We start from the raw sequence: 18546 nt of genomic DNA, 5'->3' as shown, positions 1-18546 counted from the left end.
ATTAATGGATAGCAGGTTTAAAACTAATAAAAGAAAGTTCTTCTTCACACAGCATGTAGTCAACCTGTGGAACTCCTTGCCAGAGGAGGCTGTGAAGGCTAGGACTATAAGAGAGTTTAAAGAGAAGCTGGATAAATTCATGGAGGTTAGGTCCATAAAAGGCTATTAGCCAGGGGATAAAATGGTGTCCTTGGCCTCTGTTTGTCAGAGGCTGGAGAGGGATGGCAGGAGACAAATCGCTTAATCATTGTCTTCGGTCCACCCTCTCTGGGGCACCTGGTGCTGGCCACTGTCGGTAGACAGGATACTGGGCTAGATGGACCTTTGGTCTGACCCAGTACGGCCGTTCTTATGTTCTTACGTTCATTTAAATTTACATGGCTGCTGCACTGAGCCAACAAACAGCTGATCAGCTGTTTGTTGGCTCAGCGCGCTAGTCCGGACGCTCCCCTGTCGACATGAAAGCCCTTTATCGACCTCCCCGATAAACCTCATCCTACGAGGCATAACGGGGAGAACGGGGAGGTCGATAAGGGGCTTTCAGGTCGGCACGGGAGCGTACAGACTAGCACGCTGAGCCAACAAACAGCTGATCAGCTGTTTGGAAGCTCAGCACGGCAGCCATGTAAATTTAAATGAAGCCGCGATTATTTAAATCAAAATAATAAAGCATTTCTTTATATTTCAAAATATTTCAAAAACAAAGCATTTCTTCCTTTGTTTTTGAAATATTGATCAGTAACCACTGTGTTATTTTTCACCAATATTTCCATCTTTAAAACTTTGTGAGTGCATTTGTGAATGTTTTATACAGGGCTGAACATGTCTTACTGTCACAGGTAGGGTTGCCAGATGGTTTCAACAAAAATACCGGACACACTTAACATTACATCACAATCTATGTTATCAAGGCTTGACAAATGGCGGTGAAATCTACTCGCCAGCCCCGCAATGTGCATGCGCAAGACCCGCATTGTGCAGGCACATGCTGCTAGTGAACGGGGTGACCGGCTGAAATCTACTTGTCACAGGTGAGTAGAAACAGCGATTTGTCAAGCCCTGTATATTACATCTTATTTAGAAAATACCGGACATTAATATTTTCTTATTTATATTTTCTCAATTTGCTTCCCGAACAGAAAGCTCAAATACTGGACTGTCCGGGTCAAAACCGGACACCTGGCAACCCTAGTCACACGGTCTTTCCTGAAGTGCCCAGCAGCAGAAAACGGTGTACAGATGAAGAATTTAGCCTCTTCCTCTCACCTGTGATTTTTGGAGAAGAGGGAAGGCCAGGAACATAAGAACTGTTATACAGCATCAGCTCCGCTGCAAACCTCACCCAGTATTCTGCCTGGAACCGTGCACCAGTGCTCAAAGCTTCAGAACAAAATGCAAGAAACCCTGCCATGGATGATTATGGAATAAATCTCTTCCTAGACCCATGGACATTGGCTGTCTACTACATTATTGGAATTTTCCCAAATAGCGGAAGGGGGATAGAAAACAACTGCAGTTTATGAGATATAAAAATCAAAGTGTGGGTCAGCTAGAGGTCAGTGATTTTAAAATCAGATCATGCCCCTCATACCCTTAGGTTTGCATTTCACACTTGCATGGGGAAACTCTGACATCTAGTGGCCTCTAAGGGTGTGTCTCGACTACAGGTTTTTTTTTTTTTTAAAGTAGCTTTTCGAAAAAACTTCATCTGCATCTAGACTGCAGCCGCATTCCTTCGAAAGTAAATCAAAAGAATGCGGTAGTTTTTTTTCAATTGCGGTAAACCGCAGTATATGAGGTATAACGCCTTTTTTTGAAGTATTTTTTCGAAAAAAGGCGCTATTGAATGCAAACTGTGCTTTTTCGAAAGAGAGCGTCTAGACTTTCTTTCGAAAAAGCGGCTCGCTTTTTTGAAAAATCTGCTTGTAGTCTAGACGCTCTCTTTCGAAAAAGGCTTGTAGTCTAGATGTAGCCTCAGGCTCATCACATGAGCATGGCTCTGCCAGCCCATCTGAGTGGACCCCCCGCCAGGTTTGCACAGTCCACGCTACCTGGACTTCACTGCTGTTGTTATTCAAGCTAGCTCGATCAAAGCTAGCTCAGGTATGTATGTGTACATAGACTGCAATCACACCTCTGATGGCAGCATCCATATATTCTACTCGGTGCTATGGAAATCATTTGGAGGAGGTCCCTGCTGATCGGAATTTTCCATGGCATAGAAGCACTGCACCAGAGTCAAAGATGAAGGACAGAGACTACAAAGTTCATGGAACACAAGGCCCGGACCATGTTAGAGTAGTTGGCATAGTGTAGTGTATGGATCCTGGGTGCAGAATCCCCCGATGCAGTTGTACAGCTCCCAGTGGGGCCTCTAAAAAAGAAAAAACTGACTCCATTTCACATTTTATCAAAACTGGTTGATAAATATAGGAAATATTGGGGGGGAAAGATTCTCTCTAAAAATAACAAGCAGTCCTGTGGCACCTAAGCCCTGGTCTACATGGGGAGTTATTTCAAAATTACTCCCCTTATTTTGAAATAATAAGCGGTGCATCCACACGACCAAACCCGTTATTTCGAAATAATAACTCCTGCTTTTCACGAGGAAAAACGCTTCTTTCAAAATAGTTATTTCAAAATAATGGTACTTTGGATGCTCCACTGCTGCTATTTTGAAATAATTACTCCCCAGAGTAATTTTTAAGTAATTACTCCCCTGTAGGGAATAATTCTGGACACGCTGGATGCAGGTGAAAACAAGATGAGGATTTATTGTACACCAGCACTGGTGGAGTACCAACCAGGGGTTAACCTGGAGAGCACTAGTTAATGAAAATATTACATTGAATTATCTAGGCAGCAGGTGGGCGGAGTAGAAGCAATGTCATAGGTCCTAGCGGCAAGACATAATGAGCACATAAGCCAATAAACTACAAAGGTTAGACAGTATCTCCGCCCACCACCAATTAAACGTCTTATCAATGATACAGATAGTTATTCCTAACAAGCTAAATAAGCCAACATAAACAAAAGACATGTTGATGGCAACTTTGTTTGCTGTAATTAAGATTGTAGAATGATTACTGCTTCACCTTGGTGTGGTCCTTGGGATCCAGGTTTATCATCTAGAATTAAAGGAGACAGTGAGAACGACTTCCGTGAAGTTTGTTTTGGTACCGGCCAGGGTCTTATTGGAGCGAGGTCCTCTTGGAATGTGGTTGCCAAGGAAACCAGGGTCATGTTAGCTGCTTGTTCTGTGTTTCCAGGCCTTGCCTCAAATTTAGGATTTGAATGAGAGATCTTAGCAAGGTACCATGGACTGCTTCAGTTTACCCCTACATCCCCAGTGCTTCCTGGGGCTCCAAGTTGAGGTAGCACATCCACACAGAGGGAGCCTACCTTGGACTAATTTCAAGACTTCCCTGTAGGGTGGACACACTATTTCAAAATAAGTTATTTTGAAATAATTTCCTAGTGTAGCCATTTCAAGTAACACCCACTTCATTAGATGAGCTTGACTGGAGCATCTAAAGAAGTGGGTTTTACCCACAAAAGCTCATGATATTATATATTTATTAGTCTGTAAGGTGTCACAGGACTACTTGTTGTTTTTAAAGTTACAGACTAACACAGCTACCTCTCTGAGCCAAATATGACACGGCTACCTCTCTGTCAGATGTGACAAAAATATACACATCTGGCTACGCAAATACTCTTACTCTGTCCTTACCCTTCACTAATTGCTCATTATTGACAGGCGGGAAAAATTAAAAAACAATAACTGCCCTTGTACAATTAGTATTTTTACGAGTACGTTTGTTATCAGTCTCCTAAGGCAACTTTTCTGACTGTGCTTTCATAACTTATTTAAATAATTTCACTACCAAGAAAATTGGGGAAAATGTGAGGTCGGAGACAGGAGCATCATTAATCCTGCTACGGTCACACTTATATGGTACTCATCCTAGGAGTGATGTCATGTGTGGCATCTCTCGTGACTGGTAACAGCAGGAAGGCCACCATCTTTTGTTCACAGTCCAGCATGCTCAGTCATTGCTTCTGTTTGTCTTTGTTTCTGTAAGTGTGTGTGGGTTCTTTCTTCCTATGCTCTGTACATGTGTACAATGGTGTATTTTAGGGCGCATGCTGCTTTTTGGTTCATGCTTCACGTGATTGACTTTGAAAGTCACTGTCTCATGAATCTGGGTCAAATGGAAGGATACGTTTGTGTAATGGTGAAAACAGAAATTGTTTAAAAATAGAAGAAAATGCTTAAAAAGGAACATTAATCTTATGAAATAAACGAACGCAAATTCTGCCACGTCAGCTTGTAGCGTAGGGCTCACACTGGTGCCCTTTCCGTGCATTTGCAGTGGTGGTGTAGCCAGGGTGGAGACAGGATGTGAGAGACGGCACCCCACTTTCCCTGGGGAGGGCTCCCTCTCCTTTGGGGGCTGCCCCCCACTTCCCCTGGGGGGGCTCCCTCTCCTTTGGGGGCTGCACCCCATTTCCCCTGGGGGGGCTCCCTCTCCTTTGGGGGCTGCCCCCCACTTCCCCTGGGGGGGCTCCCTCTCCTTTGGGGGCTGCACCCCACTTCCCCTGGGGGGGGCTCCCTCTCCTTTGGGGGCTGCCCCCCACTTCCCCTGGGGGGGTTCCCTCTCCTTTGGGGGCTGCCCCCCACTTCCCCTGGGGGGGGCTCCCTCTCCTTTGGGGGCTGCCCCCCACTTCCCCTGGGGGGGCTCCCTCTCCTTGGGGGAGCTACTGAGCTGGGGGAGTCCCCTTCCCCTTCCTGGGGTGACGTGTCGGGGTTTTACCCCCGAGATTCCGCCCCGCCCCGCCCCGCCCCCCGCGCTGCGCTGGCAGGAAGTTTGTCCCGGCCGCCTCGCCGTCCGGTATCCAAGGCGGGCCGGGGAGAGCGGCCCCTAGCAACGGGCCGGGATCGGCCTCCGGCGCCATGGCAGCCGCCGGCGGCCCCACGGTCTTCCTGCTCATGGTGACCGGGCAGATCGAGAGCGCCCAGGTGAGCGAGTCCCCCCCGCCCCGCCCCGCCCCGGCTGGCGCCTGGGGGCCACGGTGAGGGGCGCGCTGGAGCAGCCTCGCTCCGGGCTCTCCAGCATGGATGGGGGAGCGTGGCCCTGTGCCCCCCCCGCACAGCCCCCCCCGGCTGAGAGCTCAGCCCCCCCCGCACAGCCCCCCCCCGGCTGAGAGCTCAGCCCCCCCCCCCGCACAGCCCCCCCCGGCTGAGAGCTCAGCCCCCCCCCGCACAGCCCCCCCCGGGCTGAGAGCTCAGCCCCCCCCCCCCGCACAGCCCCCCCCCCGGCTGAGAGCTCAGCCCCCCCCCCGCACAGCCCCCCCCCCCGGGCTGAGAGCTCAGCCCCCCCCCACCGCACCAGCCCCCCCCGGCTGAGAGCTCAGCCCCCCCCCCCGCACAGCCCCCCCCCGGCTGAGAGCTCAGCCCCCCCCCCCGCACAACCCCCCCCGGCTGAGAGCTCAGCCCCCCCCCGCACAGCCCCCCCCCCGGCTGAGAGCTCAGCCCCCCCCCCGCACAGCCCCCCCCCGGCTGAGAGCTCAGCCCCCCCCCCCGCACAGCCCCCCCCCCGGCTGAGAGCTCAGCCCCCCCCCCCGCACAGCCCCCCCCGGCTGAGAGCTCAGCGCCCCCCCGCACAGCCCCCCCCGGCTGAGAGCTCAGCGCCCCCCCCGCACAGCCCCCCCCCGGCTGAGAGCTCAGCGCCCCCCCGCACAGCCCCCCCCCCGGCTGAGAGCTCAGCCCCCCCCCGCACAGCCCCCCCCCCGGCTGAGAGCTCAGCCCCCCCCCCGCACAGCACCCCCCCGGCTGAGAGCTCAGCCCCCCCCCCCGCACAGCCCCCCCCCCGGCTGAGAGCTCAGCCCCCCCCCCGCACAGCACCCCCCCCCGGCTGAGAGCTCAGCCCCCCCCCCGACAGCCCCCCCCCCCGGCTGAGAGCTCAGCCCCCCCCCCCCGCACAGCCCCCCCCGGCTGAGAGCTCAGCCCCCCCCCCAGCACAGCCCCCCCCCGGCTGAGAGCTCAGCCCCCCCCCCCCGCACAGCCCCCCCCCCGGCTGAGAGCTCAGCCCCCCCCCCGCACAGCCCCCCCCCCGGCTGAGAGCTCAGCCCCCCCCCCCGCACAGCCCCCCCCCCGGCTGAGAGCTCAGCGCCCCCCCCCGCACAGCCCCCCCCCCCGGCTGAGAGCTCAGCGCCCCCCCGCACAGCCCCCCCCCGGCTGAGAGCTCAGCGCCCCCCCGCACAGCCCCCCCCGGCTGAGAGCTCAGCGCCCCCCCGCACAGCCCCCCCCCCGGCTGAGAGCTCAGCCCCCCCCCGCACAGCCCCCCCCCCGGCTGAGAGCTCAGCCCCCCCCCGCACAGCACCCCCCCGGCTGAGAGCTCAGCCCCCCCCCCCGCACAGCACCCCCCCCCGGCTGAGAGCTCAGCCCCCCCCCCGCACAGCCCCCCCCGGCTGAGAGCTCAGCCCCAGCCCTCCGCACAGCCCCCCCCGGCTGAGAGCACAGCCCCCCCCGGCTGAGAGCTCAGCCCCCCCCCCCGCACAGCCCCCCCGGCTGAGAGCTCAGCCCCCCCCCGCACAACCCCCCCCGGCTGAGAGCTCAGCCCCCCCCCGCACAGCCCCCCCCCCGGCTGAGAGCTCAGCCCCCCCCCCGCACAGCCCCCCCCGGCTGAGAGCTCAGCCCCCCCCCCGCACAGCCCCCCCCCGGCTGAGAGCTCAGCCCCCCCCCCGCACAGCCCCCCCCCCGGCTGAGAGCTCAGCCCCCCCCCGCACAGCCCCCCCCCCCGGCTGAGAGCTCAGCCCCCCCCCCCGCACAGCCCCCCCCCCGGCTGAGAGCTCAGCGCCCCCCCGCACAGCCCCCCCCCGGCTGAGAGCTCAGCGCCCCCCCGCACAGCCCCCCCCCCGGCTGAGAGCTCAGCGCCCCCCCCGCACAGCCCCCCCCGGCTGAGAGCTCAGCGCCCCCCCGCACAGCCCCCCCCCCCCGGCTGAGAGCTCAGCCCCCCCCCGCACAGCACCCCCCCGGCTGAGAGCTCAGCCCCCCCCCCGCACAGCCCCCCCCCCGGCTGAGAGCTCAGCCCCCCCCCGCACAGCACCCCCCCCCGGCTGAGAGCTCAGCCCCCCCCCCGCACAGCCCCCCCCGGCTGAGAGCTCAGCCCCAGCCCTCCGCACAGCCCCCCCCGGCTGAGAGCACAGCCCCCCCCGGCTGAGAGCTCAGCGCCCCCCCGCACAGCCCCCCCCCCGGCTGAGAGCTCAGCCCCCCCCCGCACAGCCCCCCTCCCGGCTGAGATCTCAGCCCCCCCCGCACAGCCCCCCTCCCGGCTGAGAGCTCAGCGCCCCCCGCACAGCCCCCCCCCGGCTGAGAGCTCAGCGCCCCCCCGCACAGCCCCCCCCGGCTGAGAGCTCAGCCCCCCCCCGCACAGCCCCCCCCCGGCTGAGAGCTCAGCCCCCCCCCGCACAGCCCCCCCCCGGCTGAGAGCTCAGCCCCCCCCCGCACAGCCCCCCCTCCCGGCTGAGAGCTCAGCGCCCCCCCCGCACAGCCCCCCCCCCGGCTGAGAGCTCAGCCCCCCCCCGCACAGCCCCCCCCGGCTGAGAGCTCAGCCCCCCCCCCGCACAGCCCCCCCCCCGGCTGAGAGCTCAGCCCCAGCCCCCCGCACAGCCCCCCCCCGGCTGAGAGCTCAGCCCCCCCCCGCACAGCCCCCCCCCGGCTGAGAGCTCAGCCCCCCCCCGCACAGCCCCCCCCCCCCGGCTGAGAGCTCAGCGCCCCCCCCGCACAGCCCCCCCCCCCCGGCTGAGAGCTCAGCCCCCCCCCCGCACAGCTCCCCCCGGCTGAGAGCTCAGCCTCAGCCCCCCGCACAGCCCCCCCCCGGCTGAGAGCTCAGCCTCAGCCCCCCGCACAGCCCCCCCCCCCGGCTGAGAGCTCAGCCCCAGCCCCCCGCACAGCCCCCCCCGGCTGAGAGCTCAGCCCCAGCCCCCCGCACAGCCCCCCCCCGCACAACCCCCCCCCCCCGGCTGAGAGCTCAGCGCCCCCCCGCACAGCCCCCCCCCCCGGCTGAGAGCTCAGCCCCCCCGCACAGGCCCCCCTCCCACTCACCGGGTTTTCTTTCCTTTCGAGTTCCCGGCGTGCGACGAGCTCTACTGCAAGTTCTGCTTCGTCTACGGCCCCGACTGGGCCCCCACCACGGTGAGTTGCGCCCCCCGCCATGGCGCCCCCGAGGTCAGGCTGGGGGGGGGGGTGGATGGTCCCTGGGGCTGGGGGGCTACGTTCCCGTGGAGCCCCACTCATGCGCGGGGAGGGGAGCCCCTCGCTGCCAGCCTAGGGAAGGGGGGCCCCCCTCACCATCCCCAGCAGGGAACCACTCGGGGAAGCCCCCCAGCACTGAGCACCCTCCTGCACCCCCAAGGCCCCCCACCGCCCACACTGCAGCCTGTATTAGGGATGGGAAATCCCATTGCTTCGGTTAACGAGTTAAACACGGTGTGTAACCGGTTAACCAACTAAAGGCGGGTAAGAGCAGCCCCCTGCCCCCCAAGTGGGGGTTGCTTCAGCCCTGCTACTTCCATCCTTTGCAGGGGCTGGAGTAGCCCTCTGCCTGTGGCAGGCCATGGGCAGGGGGCTGCTCTTGAGCACTGGTTAACTGTTACCTGGTAAGCATCACCCGTTAAGGATGATGCTTACCAGGTAATCATTTAAGCCTGTACCCCCTTTTGCATCCAAGCCCTGAGCCCCTTTCCAAACTTGGAGCCCTCCCTTCCTACACCCCAAATCCCTCATCCTCATGCCAGAGCTCTTGTACCTCAACCCTCAGTCCCACCTTCTCAACCTCAGTCCCATCCTAGAGCCCACATGCAAGCTCGGGCTAAGCACACTCACTCTGCCCCAGCCCCGAGCCCCCTCCTGCAATCAGAACCCCTTGTCTCTACTCCTGCCACATAAATTATGTGCATCAGTACAAAGGTGATGTGTGCATCACCTACCCATTGGTGCCCATAAGAAAATTCATTCCGCTCAGGGGTGGGAAAAATTAGAGGGAATAGTGGTCTTGATCCATGACCGGAGCTCCTAAGTGTTACACTAATCCCAATGCTAAATAATAACTTAGGAAATACACACACTAAGACTACGTCTACACTGCAGACTTGTTGCACAAGAGCACGTCCACACTGCCATGTGCTTTTGCGCAAGAGATGTGCTTTTGCACAAGAGTGTCCATGGCATCATGGACACACTCTTGCACAAGAAAGCTGTGATGGCCATTTTAGCCGTAAGGGTTTCTTGCACAAGAAACTCCGGTTGCCCATCCACACATGGCTTTTTACACAAGAGCTCTTGCGCAAAAAGGCTTATTCCTCGTAGAAAGAGGAAAAATACTCTGAGTTCTTACAATTAACTGTACTTTGTAGTGTGGACGCTCCGCAAGTTTTTGCGCAAAAACTCTGCAGTGTAAATGTAGCCTCAGATGGAGATGGGAGCTACAAGTGTCTTTCCTTTTACATTGTCTTGGAAAGATGAGGTGGTCTAATGTACTGGGACTATATCCGGAATTCTAATATCATCTCTGCCCTGATTACTAAACAAATCACTTCACTTTTCTGAGTTCTAATATTCCCTCATTTAGAAAGTGAGATTAATTATTCTGTCCCATTTCAGAGGAAGTGCTAATCCTGGTACAGCACTTCGAAAAACTAGAATGTTGTGTATGTGCTGTGTGTTGTTATTGGTTTAGTTACTCTTATCCCTTGTTTTGTGGTTTACATAATCAAAGCACTTTCTATTGTTAGTTATTATGAATCCAGTCAATGCTTTTCATAAATGTGGATAGGATGAGCTAATTGGCAAAGCAGTATGAATAAGGGTCAGATTTTAAATGGATTTAATTTTGCATCAGTTTGCATGCCCAACCCTGTGTTTGCACATGCAAAATATCGTATGCACAGATGGAAGGGAAGGAGCTTTGGATATTAAAAATGTAAGCTCTTTGGGGCAGGGACTGGAGCTTGACCTTGATGGTCTATCTCAGGACCAGGCAAGATGCACCCCGGGGGCTGGATGCGGCCTCCCTATCACTTGAATCCAGCCCGTGGACTGCATCTGGCTGCTTTCTATTTATATTGTGCTCCCTGTGCCACCGAATTTCCAGGCGATGGCTCAGGCAGCAGGATCCTATTTAAATGGCTCCTGGTCACGGCACTACCCCAGCAGGGGAATGAGCTGTGAGCCCTTTCAATGGCTGCAGCAACCTTATGCAGCTACCAGGCAACAAAGTAGCGGAAGAGTCAGGAGCCACAAGTCCTTTGCTGTGTTTTTAATGCAAAGCCTCTGGCCTAGACAATCCTGCGGGAGGCTAGTCCCCAGCCCTGCCCTTCCCGCCCCAGGCTCTGCCCTTTTGGGCGTGGAGCCAGCCCGTGATCACGTACCAAAATTCATTAAGTGGCTCCCCTGTGAAATTAATTGTCCACCCTTGGTCTATCTGAAAGCAGGCATTCAAGTTTTGTAGACATGAAAAGCATACATACTTTCTGTATAATGTGGGTGAATATCAGCCGCTTGTATTTATACAATATGTAAGCTTTTGTTTTAGGGTTTGGAAGAGGGAATATCTCAGATCACTTCTAAAAACAGAGATGCACAGCAAGCCCTTGTGTGGAATTTTCCAATTGACATTACCTTCAAAAGTACCAACCCCTATGGCTGTAAGTAAACCACTAAGAAAATGTATGACTGAATACAGGTACTTGGTATTTGAAGATTGTAGTTCTGGAATGGAAAGCTGAAAGCAATTCTGTGAGTCTCCATAACATATTACTGGCATGACCTTCTGAATAAAGGAGACTATGCCCAGCAGTTATTGGAAATCACAAACATGCATGGCTCTGTGTCACATTTTGCCTTGTGAATAAAGGATAAACCAACTAATATTGTGACTTTTGTTCTGTTGAGTCTAGTTTGTGTTTTCTCTTGATTGTGCTTTTAGGTAATGCATTTTGTTACCTTTCCTAAATGGGGATATCATAGAAATCATAGGCTACGTCTACATTGGCAAGATTTTGCGCCAAAGCAGCCGGTCTTGCGCAAAAACTTGCTGCCTGTCTACACTGGCCACGAGTACTTGTGCAAGAACACTGACATTCTAATGTAAGAAATCAGTGCTTCTTGCGCAAGAATTATGATGCTCCCGCTCAGGAATAAGCCCTCTTGCGCAAGTGTTCTTGCACTAGAGGCCAGCGTAGACAGGCAACATGAATTTCAGGAGCAAGAAAGCCCGATGGTTAAAATGGCCATCGGAGTTTTCTTGCATAAGAGAGCATCTACACTGGCACAGATGCTTTGGCACAAAAGCACATCTCTTACATAAAAGCACATGCCAGTGTAGACGCTCTCTTGCGCAAATACTCTTAACGCAAAAACTCTTGGGTTAAAGAGTATTTGTGCAAAATCTTGCCATTGTAGACGTAGCCAGAAAACTTTACACTATTTCAGTAATACAGGTTGGACCTCCCTGGTCCGGCACCCTCAGGGCCTGACCAGTCCCAAACGAGGGGATTTGCCAGACCACGGGAGGTCCCTCTCCTTCTGACCTTTGCTAAACTCCCCCACCCCCCCCCCAACTAGTGCTTCAGCCCACCCTGCTGTCGTTTCCTGGGCCGGAGCTCTCCAGCTCCTGCTGGCCCTGCAGCTGCTGGGGCCAGAGCTCCCTGTCCACCTCCAGGGCTCTGCAGCCAGGGCCGGCCCTTTGCTCCTGCCCAATTGCTGGGACCAGATTTCCCCACTGCATTGTCCCCCAATCCTCCTAATACTGGGCTCCTGGCTGAGTTGCCAGCCCCCCTCTGCTGCGCTTCTGCCCCAAGGCCAGACCTCCCTATACCTGGGTGCTGTGGTCCAGGAACATCTGTGGTCCTACCAGACCACAGATGTTGCCAGACCAGAGAGTCCTGTTTAAGGGAGGTACAACCTGTACAATTAGCAGTTTGCTTTCCTATGCCTACTGGCTAGTAGTTCCCTAATACAGGTAACTAAATACATATTTGGACCAGCAGTTCTTGACCATCTATAGTTGCTTTCAGGTACTGTTAAATAACAGCGGGTTAGTAATGCATTTAAGAAATTTTAGGGCCAAATCCATCTCCTTCCTTGCCCTTAACTCCCTTTATATTAACACCTGTTTTCTTTTTAAGGGCCCCAAATAGTAGTAAGCGTCTATGGCCCTGATCTTTTTGGAAATGATGTCGTCCGAGGTTATGGAGCTGTTCATGTTCCATTCGTACCTGGAAGGTGGGTTAAGGGTTGGTTCATCTTTCTGTTTGAGATGTTCCTCCCCAGATATAATTTGACCTTAGCTCCATCTTGTTATTTTCGAAGGTAAAATTATCAGAGCCAAAATAAATGCCCCCAAGCATCTCTATAACTTGCTTATGCCATGGACATGGAATCTATTCTCTGACAGACACTGGGTCATCAGAACTGAGCCTTGATGCCTTTTATTCAGCATAGGGCTAGTTTTAATTTGTGGATGGGAGGGCAGGTGAACTGGCCCAGATCCTGAAAGGGCTTGAGGCACCAAACCCCTATTGCTTTCAGTGGGACATAGGCACCTAAATGCTTTGGAGTGTCTGGGCATGCAAGTCTTCAGTTCTGCACTGTCTCATCTCCTGAGAGGACTGTACCATTCCAGGTTTAAGGGGCTCCCCCAGCTGGCCTGGTGCCCTTTGCAAGTTTCCCATGCAAGCTGTGCATTGGAAAGTTTGATTTTATTCTTACAAGTTACTTGTGGAGGTCTCACCTCATTTTTTAAATCTGTATTTGTACTTTCATTATTATAATACAAACAGGAGTATTGGAAATTGGTAGTAGGTGCATTTCATCAATACATACAATCTCTCTATCAATTCCATTTTAGTCATAGAAGAACCATTCCTATGTTTGTTCCAGAATCCACATCTAAGCTGCAAAAATTGACAAGGTAATAATCAAAAGTGATGTTAATGACATGAGAAGGGACATTTTTGTTTTAATTGATGGTGTGTCTATTCATTGTGTACACGCGTGAGTTTCTGTATGGGTAAAGACATTGCTCATGAGTTTAATGGGCAATATGGCTTTACTTATAAAGCCTTACCTTAAAATGTAGCATTAGCCATCTACTTGGAGTGATACTCTGTATCTTCATCCTTCTTCTTATCCATGCATTTGAAAGCATGACTTTGAAAAGCATTTGCTGGATTCCTGCCAAGACAGAGCTGTTTGTCTCTTTGAAAAGTAGCCACCATATAATGGCAAACACAACCAACCACACATTCCCTTCTATTCACTGAGGCTTCCGAAAGAGAAAACATTGCCACTGATGAAATGGTGTGAGTAAGAGTGCAAACAAAGCTGCTTTCCTATATAGACTTGAAGTGAACACATTAATTTCTTTCTAGAATAGATTTCACTAATATTACACTTATTTTTCTTCATGTAATTCAGCAACATCTGCTGCTGTAATTACTCCATGATGAAAACAATCATTATGAGGATGCAGAATGTTAAATACAGCATAAAAAGTTGTTAAAATTAAAATTGGACTATTCCCCAAGGGACATGTTTACATTCTAAGAATGAGTGTCTGTATATATTGGTTGCAATCGGTTGTTTTTCTTGAACAATAACTGCCTCTTTCATTTATATACACTTTTATTGTTCTTTTTCTCTCTTTTTTTTCTCCATCCTAATACAAAATATCGGTGTTTAAGAGTACTGATGGAGACCTTGGACTTCACAGGAAATGTTTTCAGAAAATAGGGATGTTAGATTTCATGGTTTTTAGTAATCCTGTAGCAACAACAATTTTTTAACAGTTACACGATTACTAAAATTGTCCAGTTCCCCACCGCTGCTATAAAGGAAAGGTACAGCATATGCTTGCACAGATTTCCCTGTCCAGTGTGTATTTTTATAACCTTTTCCTAATTAATGGAACGCAAATGCTTTTAATATACACAGATATTGCTCAGCATAACAAAGTATTAGGTCTCCCTCAAATCCTTAAAGATAGGTGCTGTTAAAATATCTTTGACAGAAACCGACCTTCCGTCCCTCAGAAATAACTACTATGAACAGGGAGGGGGGTGATATTTATTTTATTTCCAGGTATACAATGAAACTTCCTTGCAACAAGTCTGTTAACAAGTGTGACACCCCCTCCCCCTAGCCCCCAAGTAAGTTGTTTTCTTTTCTCCTTCTCCAAGTTGGCTCATGGGAAGACGACCAGAGTTCACGGACCCAAAAGTGGTAGCTCAGGGAGAAGGACGAGAAGGTAAATGACTGTAATTCCTCTGTGACTATGGACCAGACTTTGACCATTCCGTTTCTTTGTTAAAGCTTTAGAAGATTATTTAAGCCTGCTGAGAATAACCCCACCCTGGTGTTCTGTGGGGCGTCTAATGCCAGTTCAATCAGCTGAACTAGCTAATGGTGTTTTCCTATTTCTAGTGACCACGGTGCAATCCCAAGGCTTTGTGACCATTTCCTTCAACGTGGTGACTAAAGACATGAAGAAACTGGGCTATGATGTAAGCCCGGCTGACATGCAGAACCCTTCAGTGGTGTCTCTTACAGAGGGGATTCATAAACATTAAACAATGGGGAGGTTTTCAAAGGTGCCCGTGAGAGACAGGCACCTTCCTTGTATTGATATTCTATTTTAATTGGAAAGCTCAAGCCATAAGGTATGTTGCAAAATATCTTTTTATTATCAACTTTTGTATATATTAGTTAATGAATTTTCCAGTTTACGTTTAAAAAAATGTGTTCAAAACATCAAAGCAGGCCTGAAATTGTTTACCAACGGTTTTGAAGTAGAAGGAGGAAACTCAAATTGCAATACATGAAGGGAATTTGAGACTAAAGTGGAACAATCAGACACTTTCCCTGGAAAAAGCAATGTTTCTTCTTCATACTGCTACTACAGTCTTCTATTATACTCTCTTTTGGAAGTGCTTTAGAATTTGCTCGCTAAAATATTTGATATGCAATATGAGTAAATCCTTCCATAGTTTTCAATTAAAGCAGTTTTCTATTGTTTCATACTTTTAAGAAAAGCAAAATCCAAAAGACTCTTCCCTTTCCAGTTTCCTCTCCTTCTCCAAATCAGGCTTATGCACACCAACAAAAGGTTTGTTTTAGGGGGAAGAATTCACACACAGTGAAGTGTTTAATATCCCCTTGCTTCATGCTCATTGGCACTAGTAGCAAGTGCAGATACCAAGGAGGAAATAGATCTGTGTGTGAGGACGTGGAAAAGAGCAAGTAGCGCAAGTAAACAGGCTGTGCATTCAGCCATAAGCAATGAGGAATCCCCTGCTCCAATCTATTACTGAGACCCACTGCTGGAGGGAATTACCAGGAGTAGCAATCAGGGCACCTCTCCCTCATTATGCAAAATTTTGGGATTTGTGCATCCTCTTGGTTATTGCTGAAGATACATCTTCACTTGCCCACTTAGCCCAGCTCTTCCATATGCTTGATTCCCACAGTAACCTAAAGAAATAACTCTGTGATGACAGTAGCAGCTTTCCCCCAATGAAATGCCTGTGATAGCACAAATTCAGCAGTCTAGTCAAAGTACAGGATAGGCTGTGAGGCAGGCAGGCAGTTTAAATGGGTCCTATACCCTGGCTTTCAGTAACCAGCACAAATAAGGAAAATAATGTGCTGACTTTCACATTTGATTGAAGGTTTTTCTCCCTGGTTATATTACCGTAGAAAGCCTCGTAATAGTGTTTCTTATGACTGTACATGGCAGTAGCTCCAAAGCTAACCCACTGTTCTCAGACAGCTGCAGCATAAGGGTACAAGAGAGGCCTTCATTCAGAGAATATGTCTACACTGCAGGAGCAGGCCAAGGTCATCTGACTTGGGCTGCAGAGCTATAAAATGGCAGCGTGGATATTTGGGCTGCAGCTGGAGCCCTGGTTCTGAGAGTCTGGATGTGGGCATGGGTCTCAGAGCCCAGGTGCCAACCTGCATCTATGCCCCCATTTTTAGCCCTGCAGTCCAAGCCTGATTAAGCTGACCAGTGCCACAGTATTTTTATGCAGTTTAGACATACAGTCCAAAATAACACAAGTTCTAGTCTTATGGCATTTTCCCCCATCCTTTGTGTCCAAAACTGAAATCCATAGAGAGACATCTGATTATTTAACAACTTGAGAGACTATATTGCGGCACATGTTGACTTCAAATAGCATGAGAAGACCAGCATTAATATTATTTCAGCCCTGTTTATAAGTCACTTAGATTAAAAAGCCTGTGGAAAAACAAGCACAAAGAAAAACTAATTTTAAACCACTGCACATCACAGTAATATTAAATAAAGCAAGTTACTTACGTTACCATAATTCTTGATGCATGTAAAGTCTACACAATAAACACTGTATTTTGTAAATATGAATGATAAAGGTAATAGAAAGCATTTTGGAGCGTAGCTGCATTCCCTAATCATTTTGTAGTTTTATAAATGATTTTACAAATCTATGTTGCTCGGTTTATTTTTTCATGCATTAGCTTTTGTTCTCTATCATCATTGTGCGTTTTGAATTATAACACTAACACCCATTATAATGAACTGTTCTACTACAAAGCCACAACTACACTCAAATTAATCAAGAGAAAGATATTGGGGTTTTTAGTACTTTGTTACAATGTGGCCATGTAAGTACCTTGATAGATCAGATTTGGAATATTTGAAAGCAGAGATAAATAACTCAGCACAAGTGAAATATAATACCCTGGAGATTTTTACTCACTTGAAATGACTTAACCCCTCTGAACAATGAGAGCAAAACTGCATGAGGATTCCATGCATGGTACCCTATTAAACAGAGGAAAAATCCCAAACTTGACTCCAACAGCGATACAGTGAGTTTCTTCAGATATGACTCTCTAGGGTATTTTGGATACAGGAGCTCCTGCATTTACCAAGTAAGGGGATTTCACATAGTAGTTTGAAGTTGGCCATTTATGTTATTCTTTGTTCTTTCCTCCTGTGTCCATCTTCTGCTGTCTTCTTGCCTGAAACAGGTGAGGGCTGCTATGGTTAAAGCAATGCAGATATGTCTTGTTTGGCCACACTCCATGTACAACGCAGCCTGACATAATTCTCTTTTGGTACTGTATTAGTGACCACTCTAAATTGGGGGTGGGGAATACAACTCCAATTCAGTGTATTAAAAAAAAAACCAATCACAGTCGCTTAGAGACAGTGTATTTTAGATTATACTGTAGGTGCCACATTTGTCGATTACATGTTTATAACTTTGTCTATTATTTTTATGCTTCTTGAGGGACCGTCAATGTCCTGGGTAGATTCTTTAAGATCATCCCGTTCTTTAATGCTTTTTTCTAGGGCTGAAGGTCCATTGCCTTTAGTAGGTTAGCACTTCAGAGCAGGGACATTTCAGCATCTGGCACCCTTTGCCTGTTGTGCAGCACCGTCTGTGTGTCTTGTGCCATCAAAATACCAATGGCATCTGGCAAATCCCAGGCTTTGTCTACACTACACATTTTTGTGGCAGAAAATATGCTAATGAGGGACTCCATCATGGCCTGTAGGAGGGTCAGTAGGCTTGTCTCACCGGAACTGTGGTCCATTACCTACCCAGCTCCTCAGCCATAAGCACCAGAATTCAGACCAAGATTGTCTGCATGTATATTCTAAGCAAAGGTGGCGAACCTACAGCCTGGATGCGGCCCCCAGCTTGCCTAGGTCTGGCCCCCGAGGCACGAGGCTCCCCCCATAGCATTGGAAAATTCGCACTGGTGATCTAGCCCTCCTGCCCCCCTCCCATGGGGCTGGAGCACACAAAATCTACTAGCCTGGGCTTCCTTAGGCTCTGGTGTGTGAGGGGAATGTGGGGAGTCTTTCTTTGCTGGGACCACATCAGTGTGGGGGGAGGTTCCTCACCTCTGCTAAGGCTACATCTGCACTACTCATCAGGTGCCAGTGTGTTGCGTACATCTAGTCGCAAGCTACTGTGAAAAGCAGGCTGCATTCACACTGTGGCTGTGTCTACACTGGCGGGTTCTCGTGTCAGAAATATGCAAATGAGGCTAAGCGTGGAATATCGCCGAGCCTCATTTGCATATCTAATAAGCCGCCATTTTTGCAGAAGAGGCTCTTGCGCCAGAAGGAGCGGCTTCACTGCCCCTTCTTGCGCAACAAAAACCCTCTTGCGCAATGCCGCTATGCAGATTATTTTCAGGAATAACGGCAAGGGGCAGTGTAGTCAGCTCCTTCTGGCTCAAGAGCCTCTTCCGCAAAAATGGCGGCTCATTAAATATGCAAATGAGGCTTGGCGTTATTCCATACTTAGCCTCATTTGCATATTTCTGGCGCAAGAACCCGCCAGTGTAGAAATACCCTTGTAGAAACATGTTGGCTAAGTGAAAGGCTCTGGCAGAAGGGAGGAAGTGGGGAAAGATTTCAGCAGCTGTGGGGAGCTGCTGAAAACTTTCCCCACCTCTGCCAAAGCATTTCCCTGTTACCCAAG

At 51.0% G+C, this 18546-nt stretch overlaps 1 protein-coding gene across 1 annotated transcript; it reads left to right on the top strand.

The window, feature by feature from the left end:
* The first annotated feature begins 4862 nt into the window (after positions 1 to 4862).
* B9D1 (B9 domain containing 1) lies at positions 4863 to 16531 on the top strand. Its single transcript, XM_075899789.1, has 7 exons — positions 4863 to 5023; positions 8132 to 8200; positions 10599 to 10710; positions 12193 to 12289; positions 12915 to 12977; positions 14245 to 14312; positions 14489 to 16531. The coding sequence occupies exons 1-7, from the start codon at positions 4958 to 4960 to the stop codon at positions 14632 to 14634; spliced, it is 621 nt and encodes a 206-aa protein (XP_075755904.1). The 5' UTR covers positions 4863 to 4957; the 3' UTR covers positions 14635 to 16531.
* The last annotated feature ends 2015 nt before the right edge of the window (positions 16532 to 18546 follow it).

The sequence above is a fragment of the Pelodiscus sinensis genome, chromosome 16 (genome assembly GCF_049634645.1).
Source record: "Pelodiscus sinensis isolate JC-2024 chromosome 16, ASM4963464v1, whole genome shotgun sequence".
NCBI classification, from domain to species: Eukaryota; Metazoa; Chordata; order Testudines; family Trionychidae; genus Pelodiscus; species Pelodiscus sinensis.
This window is presented reverse-complemented; position numbering and strand designations above follow the sequence as displayed.